The sequence below is a fragment of the Ruditapes philippinarum genome, unplaced genomic scaffold (genome assembly GCF_026571515.1).
Source record: "Ruditapes philippinarum isolate M1 unplaced genomic scaffold, ASM2657151v2 ctg522_1_1_1_1, whole genome shotgun sequence".
Lineage (NCBI taxonomy): Eukaryota > Metazoa > Mollusca > Bivalvia > Venerida > Veneridae > Ruditapes > Ruditapes philippinarum.
In genome coordinates, this window is record NW_026865659.1 from 122768 (window position 1) to 133178 (window position 10411).

At 32.4% G+C, this 10411-nt stretch overlaps 1 protein-coding gene across 2 annotated transcripts in view; it reads right to left on the minus strand.

The window, feature by feature from the left end:
• Nucleotides 1-9359, minus strand: part of LOC132729933 (deleted in malignant brain tumors 1 protein-like) — a 54477-nt gene extending 45118 nt beyond the window's left edge. The window contains exon 1 of one of the 2 annotated variants that reach the window (XM_060715769.1): nucleotides 8873-9359. In XM_060715769.1, the coding sequence (XP_060571752.1) occupies nucleotides 8873-8954 (82 nt within the window). In that variant the 5' untranslated portion in view covers nucleotides 8955-9359. The remainder of the gene's footprint in view (nucleotides 1-8872) is intronic. The other variant, XM_060715770.1, reaches the window with a different exon arrangement.
• Between the last annotated feature and the right edge of the window lie 1052 nt (nucleotides 9360-10411).

Below are 10411 nucleotides of genomic sequence, written 5' to 3' on the forward strand. Positions count from 1 at the left end.
TCTGAACTTAAGTCAAAATATTAAGTATGAAAGATAAATCTGTACATTGAATCAGGATATAATTTCGACAAATAAATTACATAGGCTTTAAAGTTAAAAACAACAATGTGTGTAATTTTGGGCGTCTGTACTCAAGAAAATGTCAGAGTGTTTAGTCTAGCGTTATATTATGATGTATTACTGCGCAAACAACATGCTTGAAAAAACGAATAAATTAGAGAAAAAAAGTTCTGCCTTTTTTACATTACGTTTCAAAATGATATAGGATTTCTTACTTTTTCGCCGGCTATGTATGTAGCTATAGACAGAACGGCCCAATAAAAGATTTATCATAGTATCAAGAAAATAATCACGAAGGGGTTACCATGGTACATAAACCACAAAGCCACAAAATATAGCAGTAACTAAAGGTGTAAGACAATTGGATCTATTACACCTGCTGAACGTGGGGAACTTGTCACGACGTGTGTAACTGTCAGTGTTACCTAACTATTAATTCACTTTTCATACTTTCTCGCTTTAAGTTCCAGAAGTATTTCATCCTTATTGATGGACCAAGCGGTCGCAAAGGTGCATCACACACTTCTCGGTGGATAACCTATTATGAAAAGTTCTTGAGATTTCTGAAATATTTCGTTCAGCTCATCAATGCAACGACGGAAAAGAAAGTTCTTCTCTTGACAGCCATAAATCGCATCTCTTTATGTTTAGTTTGCACGTAAAGTTTGATTGTAATGGTACAATTTCAAACTCATCCCCCCCCACATACACAAGTTATCATCCTGTGATTGGTTCATTTAAAAAACACAAATTCTCAAGATACGATTTGCAATGTAGAATGAAATACAGTTTGTTAAAGGCATGCACTGCTTATTAAATTGCACGATTTTAATGTTTCGTGAAAATACACTTTCAACAGAAACGTATTGTACGATGGCGGGCGAGTTTTCAGCAACTTGTGTTACTGATCTACCAGCAACAAATGCAATTCACGCGTCACATTTGACAGATAAAACTATGTCCGGAGACTCTTGTCCCACCAGAACAAGATGAATATGTGATAAGTACATTTGCGCACACATTGGGCAGAGAGACAAGTTGCGTGTTTTACAGTAGATTGGTCTACGACGCGCACATTTTCCATAAATAATTCAAATATTGATAAAAACAATAGAAATGTATCATTTGGACAGTCTCTATAAAGTATTGCTTGAAAAAAAACGAGAAAAAACAGTTCTGACATTTTTACATTACATTTCAAGATGATTTAGGATTTCTTACTTTTTCGGCTGTCATGAATTTAACTATAGACAAAACGGCGCAAATGCTTTCTACATGAAAAAAGTAAACGTTCCTTTTATCCCGAATCGAGTACGAGCTTATGTTTTAAAGTCAGGGTCCAGGTCAAGGTTTCTTAAAAAGTTTTTTTTATCAACCTTATATAATTGCGAATGCAAATGTATGATATTCAGATATTCAAATGACAAATATAGCTAGGAAAATGAAATAAAGAAATGACTGTAAAAGGAGAAGAAAAATGCAGGAAAAGATAAACACAACATCCAATATTGTAAACACTGCAACATTTGTACTTACAAAATGTAAGTTTAACTATTACGTCATTTATGATAAATTATTCATTTCACATTACTCGCTCCGATGAATTGATTTTATAACCATCTTAAAAATGTCAAAAGGGTCTTTAAAAAATGTTTGAAATGTTAATTACACGGAATTCAAAAGTGTTTTCCATTCAAGATTTAACCAGCTGGGAGAGTTAACAGCCACTTTTTATACCCTCTTTTCTTTTTTTATTCTTTACACTGATATATATTTCAATATAATCATCTTTTGTTGGAATAAGAATATTAACTACACAGGATCAATCAGAAATGTCAACGTTTCAACGATTTCATGTCGAAGAATTGTCAATAATGTTTGTCCGTAAGGTTGCTTATACACCACAGATCTTCCCCCCTAGCACAGCTTAAAGGCACATTATCCCTCAGAAAGAAATAAACTTGAACTTCTTTGTAAAGGTCAAACATGAATTTTATAATGTTAATATAATGTTGTTTTTTGTGAATGTTAGATGCTTAATACCTGCAGAAAGTAACGATGAATGTGAAATAATTGCCATTAAAGTAGCAAAATGGAAACAAATAAGTATTTTGACTTCCATACAAAATATTCATTGACTATAATCGTACTTAACAAAAGCAACGGATGAAAAAGATGGATCAGGTAATCAGACTGTAAGTAAATTTTTGGATACTATTAAAGTACAACAAAATTAAAAAGCTTTTGAAAAATAAAAATAAAAGCATTTCTGAGGCATAATTGGCCTTTAAAACATCAATTTTATCTAGTCAATGATGATAAAGACAAAAATATGGCCAAACCAAAAAAATGGACTTACAAAGCCAAAAATATAGTCTTACAAAACCAAAAATATGGCCTTACAAACCAAATTTATGGCCTTACAATGCCAAAAATATGGTCTTATGCATTTATAATAAATACTCGTATACACCCGTTTTCTTTTTTTTTACAACTGCTGGACAACAAAATTCGATAACTGCCAAATGTATATATATGGCAAAAATATTATGTACAACCAACTAAACATGATTATTTTAACAGTAAGCTGTTTCTCTTGTTAGAAATTATTGATACCCAAAAAGAGAAAAAATGATTATCGCACTGAAACGCCTAAATTGGAGAATGTTACAGGCTTCATCTGAATCGTTTTGGGGGTATTGGTAAAGTAACTTCCCATGCCCAATAGCACCGGCTTTAAGCAGAAATGTACCTTTCAAATATAAAAGGTGAAATTTTGAATTTAGAAACAGACATGTATGTGTTTACTCGTAAAATATCCATATATTAAAAATCTTGTCATCAAAGCTGACCAACTTTTATTTCCTTCCGGTGTAAGTTCATACGCAAGAGAAGGGACATAAATACTTTCCAGCAATATTTCAAATGGTGCCCCTTAACTTGTTTGTAGTTGTCCACTTAAATGTCTAAATTTTGTTTCGTTCTTGAAGTTTTTATACCAACAAATAATAACATTGTTATACTTATAAGGTCTTAATGTCACTTATAGTATAAATAGATGATTTAAAACATCTCGACACCTAAATCATAGATCACGTGACCTTTGTCTGTTACGCGCTGACCAACAAAGTGACACATAGCATATGTTTAATCTCTAAAAATTAATTCAACATAACGGCGCACGAAAGTAAGTAGTTATGCATATTTGTATAATAGCCAAATTAGAATAAATAGCTCGTATTGCGCGTGCGTGGAATCCATATCATTTGTAATTAAACAACTGGAGGCATGCTTATGCACATATGATATGAAAAACTTACACTAACTAAATTATATTGGGTCAAAGTCTATCAATGATTATATACAAGGTACACAGTTGATAGTGAATTTACACTTAACAACATAAGTCATTAATTACGGCATAATATTAAGTTATTTGAAATCAAAAATTATCTATAATGCAGAATGGTTAATTAAATAGTAAGTTTGTAGATCCTTATACGTTTCGTTGCTTTTGATTCAATAAACCTCCCCATTCATTAATACCAAATTATATAAATATTTATGTACCAAACATTTTAATAACACGTCTTCTATCAAGAAAAAATAATCTTTTTGTAGTTATTTTAATGAATTTACCCAAATACATTGATGTAACCATTTATTATTTAAAATACTTAATAATGTAATGTATTGTTTTACAACAACATTGAATGTGAATTTGACACATATCATTTGTAATTACAACTGAGCATGCTTATCCCATATGATAATGAAATAAAAATTATGTAATCTTAAATTATATTTAGGTCAAGTTGATAGTGCAATTTTATTATAGTACAACGGACATCAAGGAGAATTTTATCGTTAACAACATAATCAACATTAATTGACAGCAATTAGCCATCGATTTATCATGTTATTTTGTTAAATTCGAAAACTGTTACGTGAAGTATCAGAGTAATGCAGACATGCGAAATTATATTAAAGTAGAAATAATTAGTTTTGTAGAATGTTGATCGATTACGTTCTGGAACGTAACGGCTTGAGTACGGTTTTTATCGTCGTATGTCAAATGATAGATGTGCCCGATTCATCACAAGATAATTGCGACCCAAGATTATATAAATATTTTATTGTACGAATAATAGGGTACTAAACACTTTAATCAACACGTCGCCTCGTCATAATGTGTCGAGAACTTTTATATCTCTTTTGCAATAGATGTAAACAGAGTTTTAAATCGGAACTTGCTACATAAAAGTACATTGAATGTAACCATTTGATTCATTTGCAAAATACAGTTAATTTTAATTTCAAATTGTATTGTTTCAACTAAGCAAAACAATCATTTACTGAGAAATGTAGACATTTGTTTGTTTGTGGTTTTTACGCCTATTTTAGCACGATTTGGTCATATTTAGGCCCCATACAGCTCACCGGCTTTCTTGATAACTATCACATTTTCACCGCAAGTGACAGACTACTAATCACATATGAGCCGCGTCATGACAAAACCATTAGATCAGGATCCATGCTGTTCGCTATCAGTTTCTCTACTTGTAATAGAGTTAGTAAGCGAACAGCATGGATCCTGATCAGACTGCGCGGATGCGCAGGCTGGTCTGGATCCATGCTGGTCGCAAACGCACTATGTTGGTTTTGTCATGACGCGGCTCATATAATCTCTTAACCAGCGATATTAGAGATCAACTTTACGGATAAATTTCGTCTGGTCCGAGGATCGACCTTGCAACCGCTGGATTATGCTCTCCCTGTTGAACTAAAATGGCGGACTAAAACACTTGGATCAATGATTAGAATAATTGACAAACCTTTGATCTGTTCATATCACTTTCAAATGTAAAAGGTTTTCCTACTGTTGTATAAATATATACCTTTCGGAAGCCTATTGGTACATTCTTTGAAATATTCGTGATTTTGTCACGTTACATTTGTATTTATGTCACGTTTTCCTTTATAAGAAAATAAAAAAGAAAGCAATCGATCTTGACCCTTGGATTGTAAATAGGGCCTTATACTAATTTACCACTGTTTGATTGCCGTAATTAAAATCTCCCTTGAGTATAATTTCTTCTCTTCGAGGAAGAACCGTCGTTATATTTCTTTTTTCTGCTTTGTCATAAACCCCTCGCAGCTGTTTTTTATCTTTGAACCTAACATTCTTCTCTGTTGAATAAAACAACCTTATTGTTCTTTATTAAAAATGAAATAAAAATGCAAAGGTGAGCGTGATTCAATGAAGATATATTGAAACAATGATCTAGTATAAACACGGATGTAAAGTGCGGTTTTTATAGGTAAGTTAGTTTGAATAATTGTCTCTGGGCAAATTAAAGACCCAATTAGCAATATAACACACAAATTTCCGACGTCATAAAACTTTGCATGCTTAATTATTATAGATGGTCATTAGATATTCAGAGATGTTGCGGTATTGGAATACTAAATTTTGTTTTGGAGCAAGGTTCAAGGTTTCAGGGATATTTTTTTTGCCAAGGCCTTTAAGTGTGGTAAAAATACAACTTTTAGTATGGAAGAGAAATTTTTGTACGGAACAAAATTTTATGAAATAATATATTTGCTTATATCTATGACTTTTGATTCATTATTGTTGTTGTAACATAAGGAAACTGATGATTTAAAAGTTATATGACAAGATATTGATTTAAATCTCTCACACATAACTGCGATATAATTTCGCAGACACAAGGGGTCGCCCTACGAAATTCATTGTATTGTGAATCTAAAAGACGATGTGGCCTAGAATTTTTTATCTACAGACTGTATTTATACAAAATGAGTCTAAAGTCTGAAAGAAGATTGCTCTGCATCATATATGCTTAAATGAGCCCGTAACCTGCAGGGAACGAAAGTGACAAACCTTTGCCATCAATGATGAACCCGGGCCGTGCAGTCTGACCAGGCTCTATATACTTATTGCAGCTTACTTTTTCTATAGTGATAATGACATTCCTAAAATAGAGTGAAATAAGAACCCCTAAAGAAAGCCCAACTTCAAACTTAAAACTTCAAATGGACTGTTCTAAATTCGAAGCAGGGGGCAAATTTATAAACACAGAACTATATTTAATACATATATCTGTAAAATGACTATCTGATATAACTCAATATGGGGATAAGAGCTATCTCGTTATAAGGTTGGTATATGGGTCTATACGTCGTAATAATAAAGACCTAGAGTAAGTCTTAGGGAAATGATTAAACGAAAAAAATGCACCCATTTAAAGGTATGTATATTATTTGGCTATGATTTATGATATGTGATTCAGACAGGCGTCAGCGCTTACTGATTGAAACAGACTATATTAAACAGGCCCCGTTATTTGACATATATATTATGGTAACTAATCGGAGCCATTTCGCTTGTTCGTCATACCACATACATGGACAACACGTGCACAGAATATACTAAGATGCTAAAAAATAAAATCAACAACGTATCAGACCTCCCATCGGGTGCAAACAGCCCGTAAATATGCATTCTTAAAAGAATATTTAAAAACTTCACATATATGTATCAAGCATCGTTAAAGACATTCAATGCAATTCGTTTGAAAAAAGGTGTTGAAAGTCGAAATAACGAAACCTTTATGGCGAAAGATCGATATCACATCATGTTTTCACCATCAAACTTCCGTTCTTTCACCATCGTGGTTTCGTTATTTCGACTTTACACCATCGTTCTTTCGTCTTTTTTCATCGTAATTTCGTGTTTTCATCATCGTACCTTTGACTTCCTACCATTGTGGTATCGTTATTTCGACTTTTCACTAACGTTTTTCGTTGTTTTCGAGTTATGTGTGTGCGTCATGATGAAGGGAAAGAAAAAAGCTTATTTAGTTAAGACCTTGACTTGGTTAAAAAAAACAACTCCCACACAAGAAAAAGATCCCCCCACGAAAAAAAACCCAACAAAAACAACAACAATAACAACAAAAACAACAATAAAACAAAAATGAATATGAATATATCTATCACGATTATCATGAAACTTTTGTTTTTGTTTTAAACTTATCTTGACAGCTCTTCTCGTTCATTCATACCATGCTCTAATATATTCGCATTTGATTCATTTTTGCTTAAATTTCTGGATTTGGGAATACCGAATTATACCAAAAATACAAGTATATTGAGCATAAAAACATGTGTAATTGTAAAAGCGATATATATGATATATAAGTATATCAGACGAAGATAAAGTTTAAGGATATTATCATACGAGAAGCCTTAAGTGAAAAAGGACGTTTTTGATGAGTAGTAAACAATTTATTATCTACTTTAGAGAGAATGTCCGTTTTACATTCGCATTCACTGCCTGTCATGACAGATTTATTCACTAAATTAGCATTAGTTATTATCTGTACACATCATACAGTAACGGCTTAATCTAGCAAATATACAAAACTATCAGTCGTTGTTTGTCATGATACCTAAAATCAAACGAAAGAAAAGAAACATAACCCCTGATTGAAGTCCCCCACCCCGCATAATTTGTCAATTAACATATATACGATACGGTATAATTTATTATAATGATATTTAATAACCAAAATAAACAGTAATTTATTTATTCAATCCCCCTGTTTACTAAAATTTGACGTATGATTATAAACTTTGATAAATCACAAAAAGGCTGATTTTTATCAATATAATAATTAATGAAATATTTGACAAGCGAAGACGTGTTTAACTGTTTAAATGACAGTCACCACGATGCATTGTTGATCGTTGATGTTAAAATAAATAAATACATTAATCAAAAAACATTTTGACGTCAAAAAATTTAAAAACCATTGTTCTTTAAAAATATTATTAATGACCGAGTGAAAGGCAATTAAGTACGCGGGTTCTCAAAATTGATTTATACATTTTCTTTAACGAGGAATAGTATGAATATAAATATAAAAAAGAAGAAAAATATCGCGTTGATATAATTATGACAGACGTTGCCGATAAAACTATGAAAAAATAACGGGTTTTGGGTTAAATCTTAAAGGCCCAATTATATACATTCTTTTTGCAGCAACCAAAATAATATTCTCTTTTACCTATGATGATTTAAATTCGATCAGTCAACAATACTTCACTAAAGATGTCTGTCGGATGTACCTTTTGATCGCTTTCGTTCAATTATATTTCAGTTTTATTTCTTTGTTTATACCTCAAAAACGGAAACCGTTTCAACCGCGCAACATTAAATAATTTAAAAATCATTTTGGGAGCTTAAACTTTTGAATAACTTGAGTAAACCTTAGAATTATAGAAAACACACTAGTAAATCTAATTACCAATTTACTGGCAAGTCCTTTCGTATGAATGGTATGAAATTATCTTTGAACTGTATGAATAATTTTCTATTTAGTCTGAGTGAGGAAGTTTGAATCAAATAACGTATTTTTTTTAACATAATAAATGTCACACGAAAATACCGTTCAGTGACAGATTTAAGATAGCATTCTATAAATAAATCGAATAAGCATTGCACTGTTAAATAATTGCGTTACGAAATTGAAACACCCATATTCTTGTTATGATAATAAACATTTAATGTATTCGAACGCAACGCGCTTATGTTTGTTGCTAATTATTTGACTACTCCCGTGAGAATGACTTGTTGCGGATGACGAAAATTTATTCTAAATAATGGTTATTAATATAAATACCACTATAATATCAATAATATTTATTAATATAAAAAGTGATGAATCCAGATACAAAAACATAGACTTTGTTAGAAGAAAGAAAAGGCAAAAAAAGTATTACAAACCTGCTGCTAGTATTGTCCTGCAATTGGCAATAAGTATCGCCGGAATTATGAAATAAAGCATTCTGGATTTCAAGAACATCATTAAATAAGAAGAAAGCCACTCAGAAATACACGTTACGTGTCGCTATTATCCATTAGTCGTTAAAAGAATACATCCAGAAATGAAGCGCTTGATAAACACACAAAACAGAACACGAATAAAAACACCTTCTTGGCTAACTCCGCCGAATAGAGAAAATGCAGACACGAAACAAAAAACTCTAAGGGCTTAAGGCATATGATCTCATTCAAATATGTAACAAACACATATGTCCATACTCTTGTTTAAACTTGGACAAATGACTTAAGTTATACTCAGTTGTACACCGGCATATGTCAACGTTTTACGCTTTACAAAAATGTACGTTATGGCGTTTGCACGCGTTATATTAAGAACGCGACGCTAAAGTCAATATATCATAAGGTTTTCACGAGGGCAACGTTGCGTAAACATTTTGTATACTCAACACGAATTTACGGCATTGTACAATATTTTGATGAACACTTGTAAATGCAATTGTGCACAAATAAACAAATTTATATTCTGTACGATAGTGTTGCATTTTTTTTTCTCGCGTAAAAAGTAAGATGTATCAGTGCGGTAAATGCGCATATTTAAGATATAAAATATTGAAAAGGAAATGATTTTTGAAAAACGATGTAATGATGATTATATGCTATCAATGCAGGGAAATAATACCTGCAAAATGTAATAAAAGGTGATGACCATTTTAAGACAGTTTTACTTTCAAACTGAAATACCAACAAAACTAAATACTGTAAGGTGAAAGAAATTTCTGCCGCTCAAAATATATCTAGTTATATACAGTTTTACTTATGCGGATGTTAGTGGTAAAAATATACAGTTACACAAAATATTGCAAATTTAGAGAGTAATTTTCAAAGATACAACTAAATTTACGATCTTATAACAAAGCCCGATGTCTTTGACCATTTTAAGTCAAGGTAAAAGTTTACATAGCATCATGCCGATGCATACCCAAAGCATGTAGTTTTGTAAAGCTTTTCGAGTAATTGTTTTCTGAAACGTTACGTGAAGGGAAAACAGTTCTATTTTTGTCTGCATGACACGACTATTAAAACCCTGGTACGGTGGTTGCGGTTATCACATGATTTCTTAGAAGCCGTGGCGAACACTGGAAATCTTCGAAACGTTACATGTTTCGGTGTACCTCACTCAGCTAATGTCGTAAATGAATGAACTACGACAATGTCGTAAACGAGTGATGTAAATGAATGAATTAAGACAATACTGCTCTTATTGGAATAATATGAGCCGTGTCACGACAAAACCAACATAGTGCATTTGCGACCAGCATGGATCCAGACCAGCCTGCGCATCCGCGCAGTCTGATCAGGATCCATGCTGTTCGCTATCAGTTTCTCTACTTGTAATAGGGTTTGTAAGCGAACAGCATGGATCCTGATCAGACTGCGCGGATACGCAGGCTGGTCTGGATCCATGCTGGTCGCAAACCC